The sequence below is a fragment of the Rattus norvegicus genome, chromosome 4 (genome assembly GCF_036323735.1).
Source record: "Rattus norvegicus strain BN/NHsdMcwi chromosome 4, GRCr8, whole genome shotgun sequence".
Taxonomy (NCBI): domain Eukaryota; kingdom Metazoa; phylum Chordata; class Mammalia; order Rodentia; family Muridae; genus Rattus; species Rattus norvegicus.
In genome coordinates, this window is record NC_086022.1 from 14393027 (window position 1) to 14420598 (window position 27572).

At 45.2% G+C, this 27572-nt stretch overlaps 2 protein-coding genes across 7 annotated transcripts in view; one reads left to right on the forward strand and one right to left on the reverse strand.

Moving 5' to 3' along the window:
- Fbxl13 (F-box and leucine-rich repeat protein 13) overlaps nucleotides 1-27572 on the forward strand; it is a 198460-nt gene that overhangs the window by 85995 nt on the left and 84893 nt on the right. For all 6 annotated transcript variants that reach the window (XM_039106881.2, XM_039106883.2, XM_039106882.2 and 3 more), the window contains exons 10-11: nucleotides 16661-16713; nucleotides 21300-21400. In XM_039106881.2, coding sequence (XP_038962809.1) covers nucleotides 16661-16713; nucleotides 21300-21400 — 154 coding nt within the window. The remainder of the gene's footprint in view (nucleotides 1-16660; nucleotides 16714-21299; nucleotides 21401-27572) is intronic.
- Lrrc17 (leucine rich repeat containing 17) overlaps nucleotides 606-27572 on the reverse strand; it is a 30417-nt gene continuing 3450 nt past the window's right edge. Inside the window, exons 2-4 of the mRNA NM_001025155.2 lie at nucleotides 12442-13344; nucleotides 5874-6029; nucleotides 606-1427 (exon numbers count right to left, since the gene is read on the reverse strand). Of these exons, the coding sequence (NP_001020326.1) occupies nucleotides 1030-1427; nucleotides 5874-6029; nucleotides 12442-13228 (1341 nt within the window). The 5' untranslated portion in view covers nucleotides 13229-13344 and the 3' untranslated portion in view covers nucleotides 606-1029. The remainder of the gene's footprint in view (nucleotides 1428-5873; nucleotides 6030-12441; nucleotides 13345-27572) is intronic.

Below are 27572 nucleotides of genomic sequence, written 5' to 3' on the forward strand. Positions count from 1 at the left end.
GAAACCCCAGATGGCAGCAATCACCTCAAACACCCGTCCTCCCTTCATTTTTCTCTGATGTTATTTTTTTGTTTTCTGTCTCTTCCACCCAAGATTCTGCCCATGATCCTAATTTTATGACTTGTTTAATGGATTTTGCTCTATTATCTTTGGGGGAAGTCCTCGGGCCCACTTACCCCTGACGAGTGGCTTCTAGACACAGACCACAGACAGAAAGAAACAAACAATGTCGTTTCCGTTTTTGTCGGCGGTTACAATCTTCAGGGCTCATGATTCAGATCATCTACCCAGGCCTCTCAGAGCTGTCTGTCTGTCAGTCAGAGCTGTCCGTCTGGCTTCTCATACTGAACATCTCATATTCTCTATGCTTATTATGATGGTGTGTTAATGTTGTTTGATCAGTGAGGAGCGGTTGAGAACTGGGTTATCAGGACCTTCCTCTGGAACGTACAGGAATGCAAACCTACTTAATGCTTAAATTGACTTCATCAATCAATAACAGCAGAGGCTTGACAAGAGAAAGGGGCGACAACTCATTGTGATGTTTCATTTCTATCACTTTCTAAAAGAATATATAAGGAGTTACAGAAAGACATGTAAAGATGTTTTTTTTAACTTTTATTTCAAAAAGCCATTAAAAACATATACAAGACACTATAAAATTCTAATGCCATCATTAAGAACCAACTCCCTCAAGTCACCAGTGTGGAATAGTTTGGCTATTTTGAGACTGTTTCTGGCTTCGTAGCCCAGGTTGGCATCGTGATCCTCCTGCCTCAGCTTTACTGTTGGGGTTGTGGACATATACCACCAGTCCTGGCCCACCGTGTGCTCCTCAAACGGGAGTCTGACCCACAGCTGAGCAGGTCTCCCTAGATCATTGAAATCGCCACAACCTAAGAATCAGAGGAAGCTCCTGGATAACCCTCCGGAAAGAGGCATCACAATTAACCCAAATGTAAACAGACGGTTTTCCCACACAGCATAGCGCTGTGCAGCTGGGTCTAGCTGGAACGGTTCCACGGTTATCTATCCCACTATGGTGATTCTGACTCTATGCTTCTTGGCCGGGTAATCTCTGTGTATTTTTTCCCACTCATCGTCTTCTGTGTCCTGGTCAAACGTCTCAGGGTATGCCGGCAGCTTGTCTTTGGGGCATTCTTCATAGTAACTCCGAACGTACTTCCCCACGGACCACCCTTTGTATTCCTCTGGCGTTTTGCATTCCAGACCGTTGTAGTGGACGTTGTAGTGGTGCTTTAACCAGTAGTAGAGGTAGTGGATGCTGTAGTCGCACCTCCAAGGGTTGTCTCTGAGCCATAGGAGTTTCAGAAAGTACAGATCCTCTAACACCCCGTAGTCAAAGCTCTGCAGGCTGTTGTTTGACAAGTCGAGCTCTTCTAGGTGTATGAGCCCTAAAAAGGCAGCTAGAAACAGACAGAACGCTCATTAATCAGTGGGAGGGAACTGTACGGCCGCACCCGATGTGTCCGTCACACCGCCAAACAGATTCCAATAAGAGGCTCGGCTCTCCCGGTCACAGCATTCTCTTCAGCACATGTGTGACTCTCAGTGTTTCCCCAGACTGGACAGAACCCATCAAGGGACGTAGCACCCTGCTCCTCAGTACTAGTGAGAGAGAAGGAAGCTACCTTTGCTAGGGCCTGGCTTCTAGTTGCAAGCTACTTCCTGTCACGAAGAAAGAAGTGTGGCGATGTTTGCATAAAGATACGGAGCTTAACCAGGCAGTCAGCCTATTAACAGGCACATTCGTGATTAAAAATTCTCTGCGAGGCCCTCTTACTTGAGGATGAGCTCGCTGTTGCTTTATTGTGAAAATGTGCGCATGGTGGGTAGCATCTCCCTGAGTCCTTACAAGCCACACAGATGGCTTTCTAACTGCAACCTGTTAGTCTCTGCCTGTGACTTGTGCCACATTTTGGTGTAGTGTTTACTTAATATGGAAAGTGCTCTCTTCCTCACTAGCTCCATGGAGAGGATTTCTGGGTCAGGAGATTTGTTTCTTGGTGTGTCCTCCTTACTGAACATATGAAGAAATGCAAAATACGTGAAATATATTTTTATCAAACAAAGCTTTCCCTTGATTAGACAGACTAGTGTGTGATATTTTATTTGAAAAAGTCGGTTTTAAGTTAGTTTTTAAAAATCACCTCTCAGGAACATGGGGAAGGCCTGCAGGGGGCGTTGACACATTGTAATGTCTGCACAGTGCTCTCAATGTCTCAGAAAAGTGCATTTTTCTGGGAAGAATGTTGCATAAAGGGGTCACACAAATCAGGTAAGTGTGTTAAATATAAGACCTTAGCGCGCAAGTGTGGAAACCATGCAGCCTCATAGTTTATTTTATTGGTGATTTCTAAAAAAATGCCTAAAACAATAATCTTTTCCAGTTTAGTGGCTCTGGTGGTGAGAGTCTATTTTTGTACAGTTCCAAACCAAATAATCTCTACCCATGTTTTTAAAAACATCTGGTTGAGTTTGGTAAGCAATGGTGGCTATCAGCGCTGGCTGCATATGCATTTGATTTAGCCGGATGCTGAGAAATTAGAACCAAGTAACTCACAAGAAATAGAGCAGCGCACTAAGACCAAAGGCCCACCACAGACTCCAAAGTCCACAGGCCACTCGCAGCTTCTGACGCTTCGTCTCTGTTTCGGACACTCTCACCTTACTCTTCCACAATGCCCTTGTTAGAACACGGCATCCTTACTTTGCGTCTGGAATTAAGCTTGGCACCGATACTAGTGACTATTTTCATATCATCCCTTCTTGGGCGAAGCCCCAAACAGACTACTTTCTATTTGGGGCCAGGGAGAAGGCTGAGGAACTGGGGCTAAGAGAATCCATCTTGTGATGATAGTTGTGAAATTTTGGCATTTTGTGGCTCATTGGCTAAAATTCTAAAACCAGGCCATCACAAATTCACTTTTCTGGAAACAACCCTCCAGATCGAAAGCTTGTGTAAATACGTAGTCCCACGTTCAGAAGAACTACAGTCACGAAAGTGAATGTGTCTAGGATCCCCTGGGAGAGTCAGCTTTACCCCTTGAAGGAAGTAAAACTCCTGCTGGGGGGCTTTTCCCGTTCTCCACTGACGCCCTGCATTTACTAGACTGTCACCAGGTCTTCTACAACCTGGTGCCCCACATGGGCTCACGAGGCAGCCTAAATTCTTAAGGAAGTCATTGGGTGGTGCTTCATTTCAAAAATCCCGAAACACAGTAGGCCTTTTACTTTCAAACTGGTTCAGTTAATTTTGTCTTATTTCTAAGATCCATTTTCCTTTGTTCTAAAGGACTAACCACTAAAATTACTTGGTGCTTGTCCCAACACAAACTTATTTGTGAAAATGCTTCTCTTGGGTTGAACTAAATAAAGGGAGGTTAGGAGGGAGGGAGGGAGAGTGGGAAGGAGGGAGGGAGGGAGGGAAGGCTCTTTATGTCCCATAGTCTGTTGTAACTGAATCAATGTGATAGCATGTCTGTTCCCTGCTGTAACACATTTAGTTGAGGCTATATAATAATAATTGGCATTTTAGTTTATTTAACAAAAGCTCTAAAAGTCATCTGCATTGTGTGTGTGTGCGTGCCTGCGTGCGTGCCTGCGTGCGTGCCTGCGTGCGTGTGTGCGAGCATGTGTGTGTGTGTGTGTGTGTGTGTGTGTGTGTGTGTGTGTGTGTGTTGGTACTGGGTATTGAACCCTGGGACTTGCCAATGGGTGAGCTGAAGATTCCATAAGAAGCTCTGTCTGAGAGAATAAAGGGGAGAGTGACTGCAGAAAACACTCACTGTCAACCTCTACACATGTGTACACCCACACACATGAACAAGCACATGCAGGCAGAATAGTAATTGCTCTATTTTTTTAGCATAGGAAAACCAATTGTGCTCAAAATGTTTCCAGCTCTTTGCTGCATTGTTGTATTATAACAAATACTGTACTGATAACTGATCATTTTATAGCTGGGCCTTAGACGGCAAGCACACTGCAAAGAAACATGCGTGTGACAGATGACCTAGCAGTGAGTCAGCAGCCCCCTTCCTTCCGGATCCAGTGTTTGCCTAACGTACTCCCCTCAGTTTGCTTCCCACCAGAGCAAGTACTTAGCAAGTAGTGAGGAGGCTCGCAGGGCGAAGAGAGCCGATTCTGATCTAGGTGCGTTGAAGAGTTAAATTTCAAAAAGTTAGTCTCAAACAAAGTGCAGACATGCCTGAGAGAATTTGAGATAGGGCTCACCGGCCCGACTATCAGCTCCCAAGGACACTGGCCATCTGGAGCCACCCCCTCCCCTTCCTTCACTCCCTGAGGATGGGTCATCCCCCTGCTGCAGTGAGATGAGTTGCCCTGCCCACATTGCTGAGATGCTAGATTACACGTATGCTTTGTTGATGTAACTCCGTGCCAAAAGTAACTGTGCACCCTTTGTATTAGCCAATTATGTGTATTCACACGAAACCCCTGGTTTTCCCTATATAAGCTCCTGCCTAGAGAGGCTCGGGGCTTGACTCAATCTCCTGTGTGAGATACGTGTCAGCCCGAGATCTCGTAAATAAAACTGCCTCTTGCTGATTACATCAAGACCGGCTACTCGTGTTTCCTGGGGGTACCCCAACCTGTGACTGGAGCGAGAGTCTCCCCAAGTTTGGGGGTCTTTCAGCGTGAGTAACCAATCTTACCCTGACTTGAGCATGTCTCCTCTGAGTTTATGAGCCTGGTGTTCAGCAGTCAGTTTTGAATTTATGTTAAACAAGTTGAGGTTTAATGAATGGCCCCCAAAAGTCAAATCCGAATTTCCACTTTAAAAGCATTACACGTTCACTCAGTATATCCTGTCTTTTATTACATTTTCATACGTTTATTATTTTACAAATTACTATTGTGTGTGTATGACATATGTATGTGTGTGCGTGCGTGTCTGTGTGTGCGTCTGGAGGTAAAGGCCAACATCAGATCTCTATTTTACTTTTGAAAGAGGACTTCTCACGGAACCGGACACGTGCATTTGGCTAGGGTTGTTAGCCAATGAGCTCTGTCCTCTCCTCAGTGCTGAGGCTATACCCACGTGCCCTCGCACCCAGCTTCTACACAGATGCGGGGGGTCTGAACTTAGCTCCTTGTGCTTATGCAGCAGCCAATTTACCAATGGAGCCATCATTGTACGGGGTGATATTGAGTCTTGTGATACGAGCACTTGAGAAGTCAGGGCCGGAGTAAGAAGTCAGGACCACTCCGGTCCATACTGTGCAAGGCCCTCCACCCCGACCACGTACACACAGCTACTCTCCAAGTGCCTCTGTCATCTGGGCTGACTGAGTGAACACGGCTTGGTCCCGTGTAGTCAGTGTCCTGCATTTGTCAGATTCTGTATTTGCACCGCAGATTAAAAGTAGCTGGAAAAAATGGCATCTGTTCTGAATTTGTAGTGCACTCACTAGACGTCTCTTCTTGTCATTGTTTCTTAGGCAATGCAGTGTAATGAGAGTTTATATAGCATGTTCATTAAATAACTATTATCAGTAAGAACAACTGAAGTATAAAGGGGGGGCAATGCATGTCATTTTGCAAAGGGGATTTTGGTGTCTGAGAGAGTTCCTGGAACAAAGACCCTGGACACTTAGGTATGCCTGGACAGTACTATACCCTTAGTAAAGCAATATTTTGGCACACCCTTCTAAGTGTCAAACAAGCCCTATTTTCAGCATCATGTTTTCTTAAAATTCATACTCTTTCAACTTGTTTTTTTAAATTAAATGGTGTTTACTCTAGGTGTTGTCACAGAAGAGGCACCACTGACGAAATGGCATTTGCCTCAGTGTTGCCACCCACCTGAAAGACCCTGCAGTGTAACTTACCAGGGTCTATAAACTCCAGGCCATTGCTGCTCAGATTTAACTTCTTGAGTTCGTGAACGTCTTCAAACTCCTTGGGCCGGAGCTGGCTGATTTTGTTGTATGACAAGTCCAGCTTAACAATGTTTGGCGGGATGTTGTTTGGGACTTTCTTCAGCTCTGGAAAAATGAACAGTGTTTAGGTTAAGCTTTTCTGCCTCCTATTTTCTATTAAACCCAACAGCTTAGCAGGGGGTGGGGCGGCGGGGGCGGGGGCGGGGGCGGGGGAGTGGGGGGTCGGGGTCGGGGTCGGGGAGGCGGGGTGAGTGGCTGTTGCCAGAGAAAACACAAATAAGCCTTGGTAGTGCTGGAACCAAATCATACGCATCCCACCTAGAGGGTGGGGCCAAGGGAGGGGCCAGAGGAACCCCTAGCTGCAGAGACAGGAACTAATGAAGAGGAAGACCCTTGAAGGTTGAGTCGTTCGGGAAGCAGAGACTCCATCCTGGTGACCCAAAAGGCTGGGCCTGGTAGAGCATGTGAGGGAGGGCAGGGAGGTTGCTGCAAGTTTGAGGCCTGCATAAGACACATACTAAGTTTCGGACCAGCAAAAACCTACAGAATAAGACAATCTACAGGACGTTTAACGATTGCCACGTAAGGGTAGAAACTCTGCTGGCCCGGTGGTCCCGGCTGTTTGAAAAAACAAACTAAGCAAGCCAGCCTTCCTCCACAGTCTCTGCTTCAGTTGCTTCTTGGAGGTTGGTTTCCCTTGATAATGCATGGACTGCCATCTGAAGCTAACTCTCCTTGCTTCCGGTCTGGGGCGGGGGATGCGGTGACTATGAGTGAATGACGATGCTGTGTCCTTGTTGCCATGCTGTTACGATGTCATGTTTTAGGCTGCCTGTGCCAACAAATGATCCCAGGCACGTGGCTCCCACAAACACCACACTCTTGACCTTCCCGAGCTCCCAAACCGTGGCACACAGCCCTCTTATCCTCAGGAGAAGCATCCCAAGGTCACAGTGGATGCCTACAACCAGAGACAGCTACCAAGCCCTGTGCGCACACACGCCTGCGGCAATGCAGTAAGGGATCAGCAACAACGCCACACAGGAAAACAGCAATTACAAGCCTGCTTTAATAAGTTGCTTACAAGTGGTTTATTTCTAGAATCTTCTACTTAATATTTTCAGTTCTTGGCTGACCGTGTGTGTGTGTGTGTGTGTGTGTGTGTGTGTGTAAGAGGAAAGAAAAAGCTAAGTCCAAGTCACTACATTGTAAATGTTCCTGGGGCTAAGAATTCGTAAATCCCAAGCTGTTATTTTTAATTAATATTTATTACTATTTTGTTAGATATATTCACAATTCAGCCCTTCTGTACCAATGTAGGCAAAGGAGGTCACCATATCTTATTTTCGCTTTTCTTAAATGCTAAAAATTCATGCATGAGTTGATAACTTTTCACCCACTTAACTCCTGAGGTGGAGTTTACCACTCCCACAGCGTTCTGTTCCTGCAGTAACCAGATTCTCAGAAAGAGCAAGCTAGGAACAGCGGCATGAGGGGAGAGCCAGGGTTATGTCCTCAGAGAGAATAAGAAACCGAGGCTCATCTCGATTTTGCTTCTGCTATTTATTTTCTATCCTTAAATCATGCTTTCCGAAAACAATCTCTCCTATGTTGTGTTTTACTGCGAGACTTGCTCTTTAGTTTCCAGAAGACGCCTTAATTTTACTGAGTGCAGTTGTCGCCTTTGGTGGGAAACAGACTTGTTCTCATGAAGCAGCATTAAAATCACCAGCCCGACTGACATCTGCAGAGTAGGGTGGTCCCCAGGAAGCAGAAATTCTTAGAGCCAGGAACTGCAAAACACATTTATGAAAAGTGGCATTCACTTACCACACTGCTGCTTTTGGTTCAGAATGGTCGAATTGTGAATATATCTAACAAAATAGGAATGGAATATCAATTAAAAGTAACAACTTAGGACTTGGGAATTCTTAGCCCCAGGAATATTTACATGTAGTGACTTGAACTTAGTGTTTTTTTCCTCTTAATGGCCAGAGCTCACATTTACCACGAATCAAAAATGGTTTGAGGTAGGGGAGGGAGAAGGCTTGGGATAGGGTCTGGCTTGAAACTTGCTGCTGCTTGAACAAGGAAGGCCTTGAACAACTGATCCCCCTGCCTCCACCTCTTTGTTTGCAATCGCAGGCCACACTCTTGACAAACAGCTTAGGAGATGCTGTATCTACAGCCAGCTCTTAAGAGCTCTGCTCCTCTAACGAACCTTACTGTGAAGAGGAAATTGAGAAATTCTCCTCACATAATTTTTCCCATTTAGTAGGCTTTTGGTTGTCAGCAGCCTCAGAAATGATTTGAAGACTTGGTAGTAGTTAAAGAGACACACATAAGCTTGCTTATTAGAAATTAAAATTTCTTAGTTATCATTGAAATCAGGGGCAGATTGATGTCCGAAGCAGCTGGAGCCAATTTACCTGTATAATTTTTCCTAGTGTTCAAAGTAACATTAGTAAATTATTCTGGTAAATGCGAAGCTAAAATTGGTTTTAGCACTGGTGCTTTCCTGTGTTCTTGGCAATCCAGTCACCTCAATATGGCATAAGTATGCCTTTCAACCAACCCCCCACACACTCCCTTTGAAAGGCTGAGTTTTGTTGGCAAAGCGCCTGCTGTCTTATGAATAACGCTATTATTTTTTTCTTGCTGTCAGATGTTTAAGGCAAAAATAGTGATCTTTGAGTTCTCTGTGGTTGATTTGGCACAAGTCGGTCCCCTGCACACGTCTGAGTCACTGCTAGGCTGTTGGGAAAGGCCGAGTTCCCTCACTGAAAGGATCCATATTGCAGGCTCCCTGCTTGTTTTCCCCGTGTGGTATTCTTGAATAGCGCTCGGGGAGAGTTTGAAGTTGGGAGGAGGCACACAGAAGGCATGAGTAAATTCCTGGCATAGTGGATATACCCAGTCTTGAAGGAAGAGATAGAAGAGCATGGTGGCCGGCTTTGTCACTTAGTGCTGGGAGCGGCCGACAGTGCCCTTTCTTCAATAATGTTGCTAGTGTCGTCCCCCCTCCCAATGGCAAGCCTTAGGTTTCTCGAGATCCTATATTTTGTGTAACATATGTAAAGTACCTATCAAAAACATTGGTACACTCCACCAGGGACCTACAGATGAACATTACTGACTGTTTCTTTTTTTTTTTTTTTAGTATTTGAGATTTGTTACGATTTATGGAACAAAATAAAGAAATTAGAGTAGGTTAAAGTTGTCCTATTGGAGTTCTAGCCATGATTTTCAACTGCCGTGTATTTCTTTTAAAGTTGTTTATGTTACTGCTTTAAAGGGACAAAGGAAGGCAGCTCAAGTGTTTTACCGCCCAGTGCCCAGTAAGAATGTGACTAAATATAGGAATCTATAATAAAAAATATAAATGGTGAATAGCATTAATGGACTTATATAAACCGCAGTGAGACATTTATAGTTAATTATGAAACGTCTTAACGAGCCTTCATTATGCATTCCAGAATTAGAGGCTGTGCCTGGTTGTGGGGATGGAGAGAGGGTAGTCGGCAGACCCAAGGATGAAGGTGGGCAGGAGGGATTGCTCTAACGTGCGTATAAACAAGGACGCATAAACGTGGTTGACAACAGCTGTACATCGCAAGTGGCCGGGAGAGAGAACACTGCTTCCAACACCAACAACACCTGCCTGAGGTGTGGGGTAAACCAGTTCCTCTGAAGATCACACTCTCTGATTAGAACATCACACCGTATCTCACCAACACAGAATTGCTACCGCGTATCAACATATAAAAAATGAAAATATAAGCCCTGGATTTTACACAGTCACTAGCAATTGGAGGGACTCGAGTTGTCCTTTAATACATACTTGACTCAGTGTTATATACGCTAAATTTATATACCGTGAGCTCCCTTCCTCATACGGGTTCCCTGCAGTTTTGCAGCAGAGAAGATTAATTTGAGGGGTATTTTTAGGAGATTATATTTAGGCAACAATAAGTTGCAAAGGGAAAGCAATAAAATATGTTTTATAGCCGATGTTTGCCAAGAGAAAAAGAAATGTTTTTATAGGCAGAGACAAAATAAGAACTGTGCTTGTCGGCAGGGGTGGTGGAGCTGGTGGCCCAAGACTAGGAAGCCAATGAAAGGGGAGCCCTCTGTCTTTATCTCTCACGCACACCACCCCTGATTTTGGAGAAATCCAAAATGTCGAGAGATTCTTTACAGGGTCTCTCTACATAGCCCTGGCTATCCTGGAATTCACTGTGTAGTCCAGGATGGTCTCAGACTCACAGATATCCACCTGCCTCGGCCACCACACCCAACTTAACTCTTAACTCTCAGCACAGTGTCCGTAGTCTTGCTATGAAGCCTTACATGCCTTTTATGTGGATAGCATTCTTCTCAGATAACTAGTGAGCTCAACCCTACATATTTACTCTTTGGACAGCCCGTGTAGCAAATACAGGTTCAGCTAAGGTGGGGACGGAACCTCAGTAGCAGGAAGTATTCTAACCCGGGGTTCAACCTGAAGTCTAGGCAATCCGAAAGAAAGCTCAGAGAACATCCTTTGCTACATAACTCCCGAGAGCTCATCACAAACCATTCCTAAGTGCTCATTCCCCACAACCTCACTTTGGCAAAATGGCACCTGTCGAGCCTTCTAGAATTCTCTAGTGCTTTCTAGAATTCTCATGTAGTAGTAAGTAGCTTGTCTGCATACAGTCAGATTAACTCTGGAAGACTGCAAGTGCTGGCTTGGGTAATCAAGATTCCTATCTTTGTTCTTTGGTTTAACTGGGAAACCTCGTTTGACTGATGGGACCTCCCAAGCTGCCCCCCACCCCCAATGTCTAAATGGGGATAGGAAAGTTGACAGCACGGATACATGGGAGGGTACCTGGCATTTGCTAGATTTTCAGTTAGTGAGGACTTTCTCCAAAATCGGAGGAGCCCAGCCTGGCCAGTCCTGGTTGTTATCACTGGTCTACCGTGACTCCTGTAGGCACACAGCTACCTGTCTCAGACTGACCTGACCACCCCACTTCAGAGTCCAGGAGAAAGCGGCAAGCTTTGGCCAAAAGCAAACAAATTACTCTTGGGCCCAGCCCTCAAATAAACACAAACAAAAGACACAAACGAACAACACCCCCTAAGATGTATGGAAGACCTTTGTAGCATGCTCAAACTGACTCTACTCCGATGACATCTGGCTCTAAGTTAGTATTCACAAACAAACTTTTAAAGCTTGCCCCAAATGAAACACATGGACATCGTCATAAGGCTTGGTATTATAAAGACATCATCAGTTCGTGGGTTACTCTTTGATAGTCGGTCTTTGCCAACACATCGTTAGCATTTCTAAACTCTCCCGTTCGTTCTTAGTTCGTCACTTTATCTTGCACAGCGCTGTGCAGGACTCTGTGGGACAGAAGGCCTACCATTGGTTTACAGACACTAGGGGGTAGTCTAGAAAGAGTTCCCCAGTCTCATAAACCTTAAGCGAAATATTGTTAAATGACTTAACTCTTGTTCACTCCGGACAATTCGGGAAGATCTAAGATGTGGGGTTGCACCGGCCTGTGAAAACCACAGGACTGGGTGAGTGGAATATACACCATCAGCAGGCTGCCGGGCCTCCACCCCCGACTCAGCGCTGGGGCTGTGCTGCACACGTTTTGCCCTGGAGCACATCTCCCCACGAGACGCATGCGCTTTACATAACTGGTGTAAGTCAGACTGTATAGAGGGTATCTGCTCTGTGCCCAAGATAAATCAGGTTCAAGATGAAAGGAATTCCTTACTGCCAGACCTTTCCCTGAACAAATGAATGAGCTCCCCAACCCCACTGTCTTCTCTTTATGTAAATGTTTGTTTACTTCTTAATCATGTGTGCATGTGACACATGTGGGCGGACACCCATGGAAGCCAGAGGCCCTGGATTCCCCCGAACCACCTGATATGAGTGCTGCTATTGAATGTCGGCCCTCTGAAAAGCAGTGCGTGCTCTTACCCCTTCTCTCCCGCACAGACCCTGGTTTTGAAACAGGGTGTCACGAAGCCCGGGCCAGCCTCCAGCCTCCCAGGAGACTGAGGACAGCCTTGAACTGGTTTTCATTTGCTTATGCTTTGTTTTGTTGGGGGTCATGTGCATTGTTTTTAAGAGCATGTGTTCTGTAGCAGTGTACATGTAGCCCAGGCTATCCTTCAACTCACTGTGTAGTCCAGGATGATCCTGAACGTCAGATCCTCTAGTCTCTCTTTCTCAAGTGCTCGGATTACAGATGGGTGCCACCCTGCCCAGTTATGTGGGTCGGGGGATTGAACCCAGGGTTCGGTACTTGCTGGCCAGGGACTTTACCAACCTAGCTAGTATATCTTCTTCTGCCGCCCCCTAGTTACCAACTGCTTTGAACTGAGCTCTGTACACTCCATTACTATTGAAGGATGCCTCCCGTCAGACATCTCCAGGTACCATGGGGTGCAGGGAGGGAGAAACATTTCCTAACAGCCTGCAGAAACAAAAGAGGAGAGGCACTCTCACCTTTCCTCTTGCAGTCCAGCGTTTGTATGGGAAACACGTAATTGTGGCACAGAGTGGAGTCTGCTTCCGGCCTGATGACTGCGGGTACCCCCGATACTTGGGGTATGGGGTCCAGTCGCTCCTTCTCCTCTTCATCACATAGCTCTTGGGGCTTTAGCTGCAGCAACTTTTTATTTCTCAGTGCTGGTGGGCTTCCGCACTTGGCGTAGTTCCCCAAATTCCGGTTCCGTGGAATCTGCAGCATGGAAACGAGTGTCTCTAGCTCACAAGCGCAGTGCCAGGGGTTGTCGTAAAGGCGCAGGTAGCTCAGGAGAGGTGTGTAAATGAACACCTCCTCTGTCAGCACCTTGATCTGGTTGTGCTGCAGCAAGAGCGTGGTAAGCTTATTTAAACCGAAGAACGCCTCGCTCTCAATTTTGGAGATCTCGTTCTGCTGCAGGTCCAGGCTCTTGAGCCTTTTAAACTTAGAAAACATGTTGTTCTTCAACACTCGGATTTTGTTTCTTGCTAGCAGCATGTGCAGCAAATCCTGAGGCCAGTCGGGTAACACGTAGACTAGTTTCCTTTCTTGGCAGTCGAGGTATTTCTCGTGGAGATATGTGTACACATCGCAAGGAAGGCCTGGCGCGTAGCGTTTGACCGGGCTGGAGCCTCTCCTGCCGCCACCTGCTCGGCTGCTGCGGCTGCGGCTGGGATGGCCTTGGCTTCTCAAAGCCCCGGGGCTGGGCTTGCGAGGCTCAGCAGTTCTGCAAAGGCAGAACAGAAGCAAGATGGCCGCCACGCGCATTCTGACGTCCAGCTGGCCCCACCCAGGAAGATGGAACAAGGAAGTCTTCCCTTGAAATCCAAGTTTGGGTAGCACAGGTCGGGGAGACTAAGGCCCAGCCGGGGTGCACAGAGCTCCTAGGTGGGACAGAAGAAAGTGAAGAGTGATCAGCATATGACAGAAAGAGCAGATTTATTTATTTTTTTTTCTGAGGCTGCTAGTTTAAGTGGGCGAAAAGTGCTATAGACGGTTCTTTACCTTTTACTTGCCTGGTTTAGTTAGTATACATGCTTGGACCTTAAGCTAGAGTCAAGACTCTCTGTCCTGCTAGATTGTACCCAACCTCATCTTCGGTATCTGTAAAATGGAGTTATATTAGCTTCCGGTCCCTGGGCAGATGAAAGGGGCCCAGTGCCCAGCCCGTGGGAAGTTCTCAACTGTTAGGACTCAGCCCTGTGAACACTCCAACGCGTTCCTCATCCTGTGGATCTAGAATTTAAAGAAATTCTCCTGCCGTCCCTGATGCACAGCCATGGAGACATGACCTTCCTGGGCTTAGGTGTTTTCCCTTCAGTCTCTCCTAGTCGCCACTGTCAGGTCCCAAAGAAACCTTGGGCAGAAGACTAACCGATTATTAACATATTATAAAGAGGTTGTTAATTACCTCTTTATCAAAGCGGATGCTGGCCACTGGCTGCTAGGCTCTCTCAGCATCCTAAGAACCTGCTGTAGAGCCCCTTCCTCTCAGCTTGTTTCATCCCAAGCTCCACCCTAGATCTCTCCAGCTGCACCCCATCACCCCAAGTTTACTTCTCTTCCCTCAGCTTCTCTTTTATATATAACCTCACCATTTTGTCCATGCGCTGTCTTGGCTCTCTCTGTTCTCTCGGCTTCTCTCTTGGTCCTCAGCTCCTGGCCCTCTCTTGCCCCTATGTCACTTCTGTCCCCATCACAGTCCCCACCCTCTCATGGCCTGGTCTATTCTGCTGGCCGTGTTCAGTGTGGGCTCCGTGGCGCTCGCGCTCTCTCTCTCTCTCTCTCTCTCTCTCTCTCTCTCTCTCTCTCTCTCCCCCCCCCCCATCTCCAATGAAACCCTTCTCCTCAACCTTAACTGGAAGCTATCACGTTCTCGGTCCTCGTTTTTCATTCAGCCACTCATGTTGAGTGTGGACCCAGAAATGCTTAGAATAAGTGGCCCTGTCCCAGCCACGCTCTTATAGGTCTGGCCTCAATGCCACCACCATAGCGAGGGCTTCTCTGTGACCCCCATGCCAAGTACTCCAATCCGCCTTTCTTGTTTTGTGGTTCTCCACAGTGTTCATCAGCCCAGGTCTGCACGAGTCGAGAACGGCTTTCCCTTTGGTGAAAACAGTCGGGAAGTGCTTCTCATTTGCATATCTCACTTAGGATGGAGGCCACCCTTGGCAAAGGAAGAAGTATAAAGTAGCTTACAGCGGATAGTGTGTCCGATGTTAGTGTCCGGCTGTCTGGATATTAGTGGCAGACAATGAAGCACGCTTGATTGAGAGGAGATTTATTCTAGTTTGAGTGCCAGGGCCACCTCCTGTTGCTTTTCCTGTCTAGCGAGGCCCCGCTCACCTAGAGTGCCGTCCCACTGCTTGGCCTCAAGTGGTCCTCACAGTCTGCATCTGTGGGTCCGCCCCCAAAGCGTCTCTCAAGGTGCTGAGTGTGTAGTCTAGCTGTCTGTCTGTGTGTCTTATCTTCCTTGAGGCATGCAATAGTCTGTATTCCAAGAACTATTAAGGCAGATGGCCTTTCTCAACCTCCACTTTTTTATAATTTATTGCAATTTCTATGTCAGTCTAACTTAAAAAGTCATAACAACTGGGTGGTGGTGGCACAGGCCTTTAAAAGTCCCAGCACATGGGAGGCAGAGACAGGTGTTAAGGTTATCCCGGTCCACAAGAATGAGTTCTAGGACAGCCTGGGCTATACAGAGACACCCTGTCTCAAATAAAATAAAATAAAATAAAATAATAAAAATAAGTAAAATAAAAATAAAAAGTCATAGCAAATAGTTTATTTCACTTACTATGAATGTGAACTATTGCAGGAAAAGTGTTTCTGCAGCATGCTTTGAAATGCGTCAAAAACTAATGCAGAATGTAGATTTAGAGATGAGTGAACGGCATGCAATAAAACCAGCATGAAATGCAGATTATAATCTAGACGGCAGAGGTATAGGTAGTCATGGTGTAGTCCTCTCCATCCTTGTGTATGTGTGAATAGATGTAATAAAATATTTTAAAACTAAAACTAAACAGTGGGTCTGGGAAGGAAGACGGCTTGGCCGGAAAGTCAGGAGGGTGCTTACCACACAGGCGTAAGGACCTGAGCTTGGTCCCCAACACCTCGTAAAAGCTGGATATGGTGGTCAGCGTCTGTCATTCTGGTCCAGGGGAGGCAGAGGCAGGAGGATCCCAGGATACCTAGCCTTGCTGAGTCAGCACTCTCCAAGTTCAGGGAGAGGCCTGAACAATAGCGTGAGGAAACACTGGCTACTAACCTTTGTCATTCACAGGCATGTATACACACATCCATGTACACACACATAAGTACCTGTGTCATTCACATGCCTATATACACACATCCATGTACACACACATAAGTACCTGTGTCATTCACATGCCTATATACACACATCCATGTACACACACATAAGTACCTGTGTCATTCACATGCCTATATACACACATCCATGTACACACACATAAGTACCTGTGTCATTCACATGCATGTATACACATCCTTGTACACACACATAAGTACCTGTGTCATTCACATGCCTATATACACACATCCATGTACACACACATAAGTACCTGTGTCATTCACATGCATGTATACACACATCCATGTACACACACATAAGTACCTGTGTCATTCACATGCATGTATACACACATCCATGTACACACACATAAGTACCTGTGTCATTCGCATGCATGTATACACACATCCATGTACACATACATAAGTACCTGTGTCATTCGCATGCATGTATACATACATCCATATACAATACCTTTGTCATTCACATGCATGTATACATACATCCATATACATACAGATAAGCACACATGAACAAGAATTGAAAAGCTATGTACCAAAAAAGACCAAAACCAACCAACTAAAACAAATTATTTTTCTTCTAGTATTTTCAAACTAAAACCCCCGGGGATATAGTATTTTTTAAATTGAAAAGTTTTTTTCCCATCTTTTTCCTGTACTCCGCAAACAATAACAAACGTGTGTGTATGGGTTTTTAAGCCAAAGACATCATTTGCCTGAGCAGAGAAACCCACATACTTAGAACACATTTCTTGCCCAAGTTTCTCTTTACTTCTTAATGAAAACGTTTCATTGAATGTACTGTGGAAAACTAAATGTTTGCAGTGTGATGTTTAGCGATGCCTTCCTTGTTTGCTTTAGGCCACTGTAAAAACTTGCAAGAGTTGAATGTCTCCGACTGCCCGTCTTTCACAGTGAGTATGAGAGTTTACTCTATCTTTGTTTATGGAGGTCCAGACCCCTCACCCTGGAGAGCCAGTGGGTAGACTGCATTCTGTGTGTGCATTTGGAGCTGAATATGGAAAAATCAAACTGTGTTAAACGTTGGCGAAGACATCTACCCCCCTGTGCACAATACTATCATTCATCTTGTGGATGTGCGCTCGGTGGTGGAGCCTCTGGCAAATGGAAACTCTTTAATGGTTACATAAAAATGAGCCGTGTTTATGTTTCATGCATTTTTATAGGAAACAGAAAATACTGGGCCCCCTCAGGATGATGGGTTTATTCTGGTGTTTCATGGCTGTTAGGAACCAAAGAAGATGGAGAGGAACAGGCATCCCTAGATTCCCTCCTTCCTGGCCCTGGCCCCTTGTCTTTCTCCTCCTAATCCGTCTTCCACATCATGAGCGCACAATACCCTCTCTACAGTCAGGTCTGACCAACTCACCTCCATCACTCATCATCTATAAACTACTGGGAAAAAACCACACTATCTTACCGAGTGTGCGCCCTGGAGACTCTCTGTAGTCTGCCTCCCTTTGTACCCTCCTCTTGTTCTACGCTACACAGTAAGTCCTGGTGACCATGGACCAGGATGTCCAGAGCAGTTTCTTATCATTGCTCATGCAGTACTGTCTCTTTTTTTCTTTTTTAGTTCATTCGAGATAGGGTCTCACTATGCAGGCCAGGCTGGCCTTGGGCCCAGCGGTTCACTGCCTCTGCCTCCCAGGTGCTGGGATTAAAGGCATGAGCCACCATGGCCCCCAGCTTTGTTCCTTGCCTTTGCAGTCACCATCACCTCAAGCAGGGCTTAGAGAAGGGAATGGGTTCAGTTAATGTAAGCACATGGGATGGGGAGACATTTGGAAAGTGGCCCAAATGAGAAAAGCGCTGACCTGAGAGTTAGGGTCACTGATTTTTCCAGAACCCATTCCAGTGGGATGCTGGGACAGAGGTATATAGCTGCGGTGAGCTGAGAAATGGACAAGATACAGGAAAACGAGCATGAGCTATAAACTAATGTTTCCAGAAAAATGGCTGACGGGGTTAGACGGGCTGGGGACCAGGAAATGCAAAATGGGTTTATAGAAGCCATTGGAGACTCAGTCTACCCAGGGACAGGTCTCTGAGGAGACAGAGAAAGCAGACACTCAGCACATGTCAACACCAGGCTGAGGCTGAGGCTGAGGCCCTTGGCACAGGTGACAAGACACCTACACTTGTTCCTCAGAGATCCCTCCCAGCATTATACACAGCAACACGCCTCGTGTTTGCGGGCATCCCTTCTCAGATGTCTGCCCTGTTTTAACATTAACTCTCCTCAGGCCCCCACAATGACATTTCATTCTGTCCTTGAGCCTATGTTTCTGTCCGTCTGAATAATGCTCATCTCGCCCATCCCTCCACCCCAGCCTGGCTACCTTTGTTCCTCCTTTAAAACCACCTTCATCCCCACTGGGCTTTCCCATACATTTCTGAAGAAGTGACTTTTAAAAAAATACCTCTGTAGAAATAAAAACGGATTGACGGTACCATTTACTCAGAGAGGAGAGTTCAATAATTTGTGGTATATGCAGATTATTACGCCACTGTACCATGAATAATTTTACAACATTTTCAATATCCTTAAGGGAAATCACATCCATTAGATCACCTCTCATTTTCTCTCAACTTCTCAGTACCTTGTAATTCCATTTTTCCCTGACAGGCTTAATTTTCTTCACTTCTGAGTTGGCACTGTGAGCCCAGCTCCCCCCGCCCCTGCAGTTACACTTCCTACTCATATGGTTACATTCACGCTGTGGCTCCAGTTTTAGAACCAGGGATCCTTAGAAAATCCACTCTTTACATTTTCCCCATGAAGCTTATTCTTTTCAGAGCAGAACGGTTAGTTCACCTGAAAGATGGGAGACATTTTATGAGTAAATAAAGTATAAAACATAAAAGTCCAAAGATCCTTATACCACGTTAACTCCTAATATAAAAATAAGGCCTTCAGGCAGTTGTCTAGTCCCCACCCAGCAGGCAACTGCTCTCAGCTCCATCAATCATCTCTCCTCTCGGTGGCTTGTGCCTCACCATGAACGCGCTGCCACTCTATGTTCAGGGGCATCCCCGGGAAACTGGGAGATAAACAGACAGAACAAAGAGCACAAAAGAGAAAAAAAAATCTACTTTCCCCCTGGTTGGGCTCTTTCTCCACTAGTCAAGTACATAAGGCTTCTTCATCAGGAGAAACGGCCATCTTTGCTGTCATAGTCTTTAGATATTTGATGAGGATTCAGTTTTTTAGATTTCTGATGGGGCCGCTGTGAAATGGATTCACTCTTCTATGGGTATTTCTAGCACCTGCTATGTTAGAGCTACCCCGTTAGGTGTCAGAAGGAATTTTAATGTGAGTTGATTCTCAGTTCTTGCCTCAGGGAGCATTAGTTCTGCATATGAACACAAAAATTGCATTCTTCGAATTTGGCTTTTCAAGCAGGAAAAGTCAACCCAAAGCCATCTGCATCAAGTTTGTGAACATCCAAGTCTCGTCCAAGTTTGGGATCTATGAAGGGCTGGTAATTTCATCCAGTGCCACTTTATTGTTTCCTCCCTTTGAGACGCAGGCTGGGAGACAGGCTTACATTTAAAGATGTGGGTGACACCCAATCAAAGAGCTCAGATATGTCTACCTGATCTTGCTCTGCGAAAGAAATCACACTGAAGAATTTGAGTCCAACGGGTCAAGGACAGAGTCACAAGCCACTCAGTAGTGTGCATGCTCTAACAGTTTTGTTATGTGTTCAAACAGTTCAAGGCTGAGTCTAGCATCCTCTGAGAACGAGAGTGGTCTGGGCTTGTTTGGATGACCAAGCAGCTCCACCAAGGCAAAGGCAGAGAATAGATGGCTGACTAGCTCAAGGGAACCATGCAAGGCATAGCCATCCTCTTCTTGGCCCTGTCTCTTCTGAGGCCTCTCCAAAGGTGGCTAAGCCAGCTTTCTTACCTGCCTTGACCCACCCCACTTGCACAGTCTGTGAGTCCTGATTGATTGACCCACCTAACATTTTCAAAGACAAGTTTTGCCCCCGTTCAAGTATGGCACTACTTACGGTGATGGTTGCCTTGGATTTTGAAGGAAACTTGTACTGTATTTGCAGTATCTGAATCCTACACTTGGTGATTGAATGACTAGAAAATTACCAACGACTTGAGCTCGCTCAGTGCCAAGAGCACAGAGTTTTTCAACAGCCCCACTTATCTACACTCAAGTCATGGGCAGGAAGAAATTTTCCCGTGCAGAACCCCTGTGTCTTGTTTAAGACAGGATTTGCTGCCCAGTAAATAATCCATTGAGTGACCAACCACCGACCACCATGCATCAGGATTGTGTTATGGTAAATACACACACATCTTAGGAATCGTGAGGAATGGGCTACCAAGCTGACCTTGCTGCCCTGGAAATCAAGTTTTGACATCCCTAGTGACATCTCAGCCGTTCTGCCCATCTGAATTCTCCAAGCCACATCTCCAAACTGGCGAGGATTCACCCTCTCCAGACGGATACCTGTGGAGGGTTATTCTCCTCTGGATAGATGGCGTTGAAATGTGCAAAAGCTCGTGTTCAGAGCTCACTGATACCTGGTGGTATCGCAGGGAGATTATCAACTATCACTGGATACATGAAAACCTGCTGTCAACTCTGTTTCCCCTCCCCCATATCTCCTCCCCACTTTCCCCTCTTTTGTTTTGACAGGGTCTCACCCTGTAGCTCAGGCTGGACTGAAACTCATTATGTAGCCCAGGTTGGCAGTTAACTCGAGGTGATCCACCTGCCTCAGCTTTCCCAGGCCTGGGATTCTAGGCATGCACCATTATGCCGAACAGTAACTATACTTTTTGTATGCAAAGTAGTCCACTGCAGTCAAAGCTTGACCCTTATCTGGTCTTTTTAAACTTTAGTTCAAGACCATTGCTTGACCTCATTGACTTTCAAGTCTCACGCCAGCCGAAGCCTTCGCTCGCACACTCCTTCCTCCCTAACCCCAATCCCAACACTGGACTTGTGCACTCTGTACACTTTGTGTATTGTCTACATTTTACTTTTGAAATATAGATATAGAGACCATCTCAGCACTATCATAAACTCAGTGAAAATTCGTCCAGCTCTTTAAATGCATCTCTATCAGAGCCACAGAAATTTTGTCACACAGACAGACGACATGCTTGGGCTAAACATGGCCTTGCTTTTAATGAAGTCCAGCTGTTGAGAGCATATATCATTCCAATCTTTAGAATGACTTTAAAACAGGTCAGGTTGTGACCACATCTCTCTATCTGGACACTCAAAAGTCACACTGTGGCATTCGTGTCCCAAACCAGGACTTTAATGAAATGTCATCATGAGGTGTTGAAATTTTATTTCTAAAGAAAAAGGAGGGTAACAACAAGGTATATGAAGGGCCCAGTTGTGTATGAATGTTTTTCAGGGACAGGAAGAGAGATAAGAGATGATTGAGCCATTATGAAGCCTGTGAGGGTTTGGTCTGATTCTCCTCCTTCTGTTCTGCAGGATGAATCCATGAGACACATTTCCGAGGGCTGTCCTGGGGTCCTGTATCTCAATCTATCCAACACAACCATCACCAACAGGACAATGCGACTCCTGCCCAGGTAATGCTTCTGGCTGTTTGTTTGGTTGAAATATGGTCTCATAGGTACTCCAGGCTGGCCTCGAACTCATGCTCATCTGCCCTCTGACGGGTGCTACTTGTATTATGTGTATGCCATTGAGAGTACTGTGTTCCTCTAGGCTTTGGCTTGTTCTAGTTGACCTCAAAGATAATTCCCCATCATCAGCACCCACCCATGACAGCATGATAAGGGGACAACAGCTCTCTGACCCTGAGCTGGTGTCTGCACTCTGCTTCCCTGGAAGGTACAGCTGGTCACTGGTCTCTCTCGGCCAGTGGTTTTGTCGCTCTTGTAGGACTATACCCAGTAGCTTGAGGTAGACCTTCCTGTCACTTTCTGCTCCTCTTCCTGGACATTTGAACCTGGCTCCCAACTTCCTTTCTGGGACCTTTAACAGAAGTCCGACATGCCCCCTCCCTGACCTGGGAACACTGCCATCTATCTATGTTCTAGGTGTTCATGTGTCTCACTGAGATGGCTCTACCCCCAGGGAGCTTACACTGCTGAGCTTTGACTGCCTATAGACTTTGATGTGCCCGGAGTGTGGTAGCTGTTATTCCTTAGCCAACCCTTCTCTGGGGAAGGGCACAGGAAAGCACAAAATCTGGCAGAAACTTCAACTTCACGCAAACATATCTGATTCAGTATTTACTGTGGAGAGACTCACCAAGCACTGTATCTGACCCCAGGGAGATGTTCAAATTTGACTTTGGGAAAACATTTCTCAAGCCATTGTGAAAGAACTTTTTTGAGACTATAACTTTTTGAGATGCTTGGAAAACTAACAATAAGGCATTTGGAAAAGCTTAAACAGGAAGAATTCTGGGTGGCAGTTTCTTTACGTCTGACTCTAATAATCTTCCACAAATGGGCAGACTTCAGAAAAGTGCCATGTCTCTCCTCGTTTTAGTCAATTCTTCAATGCCTTCTTTTGAAATTCCTCCAGATTCTTTAAAACGTGAGGGCTCTTCAGCCAGCCAGGCACTTAATGGTCCTTTGCTTTTCATCCCTGTACTTCTAAAACCTGGCGTATAGTCCATTTAGAATTTATTTTAGTGACGAAAGAAGCATTGATACAAAGTGGAGATCGATGTTGTCCAAAGCTCGCTTTTGTGTGGTCCACCAGCCAAGGTTTTATAGTCTCCATCTGTAATAGTTGATCATCCAACATTATTTATTGACTGTTTCTGTGTGCTTCTTCCTTATGTATTTAAAAAATTTAAACAGGCACAAAGTGAGTAAAACACATTCACTCCTAGTATCTCTTTACATACTGTCCTGTCCACCTCTCTCAGTTTTTCATGGCCACTGTCCCCTGCCCAGCTTCTCTTTCAGCAACCGTTCCCTGGTAGCTTTGACAGGCAGTGTTCCACACCACGAACACTGGCCAACATGACAAGACTTGAATTACTGCTTTGATCGTTTTGATTTAAACCGATGGAAAGAACAATTTATAAAGCAGAGTAAATTTCGAACTCTGCCATGCCCATAAGCAGCACATTGTGGATGGCACAAAACTTGAATCCATATTTTTTCTTTCAATTCCTTAAAATGACCCGATTTGGCCAGGCAAACCCTTGTGTTATTGACAGTTTGGCCACGCGGCTCCATTTGCCTGACTCTGTAAGGCAATGTTCGTAGACAATGAGTATAATGTGACCTCAACTTCCATGATCAGTGCTGGGCTGCCTCTGTAAGAATCTGGCGACAGTCAATGATAACAGTTTGTGAGAACCACTTGGCGACACAGAATCTATAATTAATGTTGTATTAGTACTTGTGAATAGCATGTTACCTAATCTTTATATCAGCAAGATAGTAAGATACAAAAATTGATGGTAAATACATTTATATACAGCTTTGGAGAGCTAGTTAGATATTAATCACTATATTGATAACAATAAAATAATCGTTAATGTATAATCATCGTCTTAGGAACAGAGTACTTTTATACATTTTTCAAAGTTCATAAATCTCTTACTAAAAATGTATTTTGGTCAGAAAAGAGTTTGATGTTCATGGATGAGGTCTTAGGTGTTATCATTACTAGCTACCTGTCTGTGTTTTCTAACTTTATTAACTAAGTGGTTCTTTCTGGGTTGGAATATAAGATACAAATATCCTTTTAAAACCTTTCCCTTAAAAACGGCACAAGCAAAGCCAGGTAAATATTTCTAAATAAGAATTTGGGAAAATTGTATCAGACTCGTTAAGTGCTATTTACATTTTCTGAACAAGTAGTCCATATTTTATTTCCTTTTTGAGAATTCTTTGTTTAAAGTGGTTGGTGCTTTGGTGATTAAACGTCTGTCTTTAATTGTAGAAGGAATATGGACCGAATTATTTCTGCTTTTTGGAATTTGGATTCCTTCAAAGACCAGCTTGGCATTAGTTTCTGCACTCTCATGAACGTTTGAAGTGAGCAGAGTTGGTTGAAGAGAGCAAACTTCTATGTGTAAATGTGCATTTACACACAGACTTGACATGTCGCCGTACCATGGTGATACGTTACTCACGATTGTGAACAAGCTTCCAGTTTGTTTTAACTTACATATAAAGTATCACGCTTTCTCATAGATTTCAGCATTTTTCCCCCCACACAAAATAATATTGTTTTTTCCTGCTTAATGTTTCTTTCTGATCTGTGTTGTTGTTTTGAGACAGGCCTTCACTGGCTGGCCTAGGCTGCCCTCAAACTTGTAATCCTCCTGTCTCAGCCTGCTGAGAGTCTTTAGAACTCTGCTGCTAAGATCCACGCCTTTGTTTCCTATGTTCATGCCTTTTGAGGAATAACTTTATCAGTCCCTGTATCTTAGGCCTTAGTTGTGTTTTATGTGTAGTATGCATCCAGCTTCTATTTTAATTTTGGTTTTTCAAGTTAGTGTCCCTCGGGGTAGCCCTGTGTGGTAGTTTAAATAAAAATGGTCCCTGTAGGGTCCATAGGGAGTGGGACCATCATGGGGTGTAGCCTTGTGGGAGGAAGAGTGCCTCAGTCTCTTCCTGCTGTCTGCCAATTCGGATGTAGAGCTCTCAGCTCTCTCCAGCCCCATGTCTGCCTGCACACTGCCTGCTTCCCATCATGATGATAATGAACTAAACCCAAGCCAGCCCCAATTAAATGTTTTCCTTTTGTCACCATGGTCATGGTGGCTCTCTATAGCAATAGAACACTGGCTAAGACACCCAGGCTGTCCTGCAACTCATGCAGTTATTCAGGCTGGCCTTGAACTCATATCCACCTGTCTCTGTTTCCCAAGTACTGGGATAAAAGCATGCGGCACTGCCCATCTAGTAGCTAATATTTTTAAAATGCTTACTCTTTGTGCCCACTGAGAAGAAGGTTCAAAAGACTATTGATTTTTTAAAAGATCATAAAATAAGGTTTATATGTTAAAATCTGAATTTACAAGTAGATGATTTGAAAGTAATTTGTATCACTTTATAAGTTGTCCTTCCTTCCTTCCTTCCTTCCTTCCTTCCTTCCTCCCTCCCTCCCTCCCTCCCTCCCCCACCCCCTCTCTCTGTGGGTCTAACTCTGTACTTTGGCTTGAAGCCCTGGTGGTCTTCCTGTCTCAGCCTTCCTTTTACAGGAATTCCAAGTGTGAACCACCACAGTTCAATCCCTCCTCTGCTTCTTAAACTTAAAACGTTCTCGCTGGCCTCATATTAAGATGGCCCTTTCCCCTGAGGTAACGAAGCATGTTAGTGTGTCTATGAATCGAATAATGTTTTAGGAATATGTATTTTACAAATGCATATATAATTCAGTGGGAAAGATAGAAAAGTTGAATTTCAGATAAGAATTTTGGTTGTAATTTCTAGTTCTTCTCTTCAGTGAACATTTAGATAAATTCTGCGGGGTGCTGCTGATTTTTGTCACACGAAAAAAAAAAACCCACGTGGTAACCTATCTATATAAAAACGCCTTTCACCGTGATTGCCTACTTGTGTTGTGTTTCCTCGTGTTTCAGATATGTGTGTGTGTGTGCGGAATTCTTCTTAAAACTGTAAATAGCCAGAGAGGCGCTGGCTGTCGCTGCTCCCCACTTGTCTGCATTGCCTTAGCACGTCCTTCCAAAGGGATCAGTTGCCACCAGGAAAAATGACACTCTCCCTGTCGTTCAGCATCGATGCCGGTTTTTACTTGAACATTATTTTCTCACTTCTTTGGGGACTCATTTTTCTAAAGTTAAAAACGAGAGCCACCCATAGATCTTTTTCACTTGGGGGCGGGGATAGAGGGCGGAAGTTAGAGCATGTGCGGCAGGTACCACATGTGCTGCCGCATTGCTGCACATGCGCATTTGCCTCTGGAAGTTTGCACAACTCGAGGGACTCAGGTCTCCCCTCCCACTCATCAGGACAGAAGTCAGGTTATCAGGCTCTGCAGGTGAGAACTCCTTTACCTGCTGAGCCTTCTCACCGGTGGGGGCATCTCTGCCTCATCCTGTATCCTGAATGCAATCCGTTGCAATTACTTCTGTTACACAGCCTTGGCAGTGCTCTCGGTCCTTGTGTGCACTGCATCCTGCCTGTTCTGCCTCTGATCGCCCTTCCTCGATTACCTGGTTAAACAGACCTGTGTGGGCTGCCCCAGAGATCCCTGACCTCTGCTGGTTTCATTCTGCATGCTTGTCTTCCTTGCCGTGGGGAAGCCCTTCTTTTCTTGCCTAATTCTCAGCCTCCTTAAGTCATAGCATCCCAGACGACCGGCAGTTTTTACTTTCCTGCATCCCAGGGAAGGAACAAGCACACCCGTACTCATCTCGTGGCGATCCACTACACTGCACACAACCTCCTGACCATACCGCTGGGAGTAAAACTCTTACGATTGTTTTTAGAAGGGGCGTGAGCTTTCTTTTGATTGTTCAGGATGATCTTGAACCGTTGGGCTCAAGTGCTTCTAAGTCAGCCTCACAAAAGGTTCCTCGTTCCTCAGTGGATCCTTACGTGCTGCAGTGGGTGGTGTGTGATCAGTTTTTTCTTTAATTTAATTTAATTTATATGGGTACACCGAGCTGTCTTCAGACTCTCCAGAGAGTCTCTCAGGGCATCAGACCCCATTACAGATGGTTGTGAGCCACCATGTGGGTGCTGGGAATTGAACTCAGGACCTCTGGAAGCGCAGTCAGTGCTCTTAACCGCTGAGCCATTTGTCCAGCCCCGAGTGTGATTAGGTTTTGTACAGATAATTGAGCCTTCATTTGGCTTTAAACTTTATTTCCTGGTGTCGTCTGTTTTGTAGCCTCGCCCATCCCCATCAAAGAGGAGCAAGAGGAAGGTGTCCCGCTCAATGGACAACCTCAAGCTCGCTCTCATCAGGAGATCGTGTCTTCCATTTAGACTTACTGGAGGGTTCTGCTTCTCAAGGCCTCCTCTTGAAACCCAAGAGTCTACCTGCAAATTCCCTTCTTCCTAGACTAGGTCTTGCCCTGGTGGTTTTGATAGAAATTTCCAATTAAATACGTGGAATTATACTCTTCCTAGCATCCTCCCCCTGGTGTTGAAGATGCAACCTAAAATACTCTAGATTTTAGTAGAAACAAAGTCATACATACATACATACATACATACATACATACATACATACATACGCCCAAAAATAATTTGTGTGTTTTCTTTAGGATTACACCAAAGTTTTTAAGATTAAAAAAATTTTTTAAAAAGATTTATTTATGCGTATAGAGTTCTGCCTGCATGTACACTTGCATACCAGAAGAGGGCGCCAGATCCCATTACAGATGGTCGTGAGCCACCACGTGGCTGCTGGGAATTGAACTCAGGACCCCTGGAAGTGCTCTTAACCGCTGAGCCATCTCTCCAGCCCACTTTTAAGATTTTAAGATTTGGTCATTTCTTAAAAATTGCAATAGTAGCAGAAAAGTAAATAAAAAGAGAAACCCATACCCTCAATGAAAAAGAGTTACCAATTAATTAGGAAAACATAAAGCACATCATAGATATTCTTTCTCAATGCAGAAATGAAATCGTTGGGGCCCCTGTGCTGTGGTAAAGGTGGTCTTGCTTGGAAGGTGAAGCATTTCTTTTGTCCAGTTGTTTGTTTGTTTAGGATTTTGTTGTTGTTGTTGTTGTTCAGTTTTTCAAGACAAGGTTTTTTGTGTATAACCTTGGCTATCCTGGAACTCCCTCT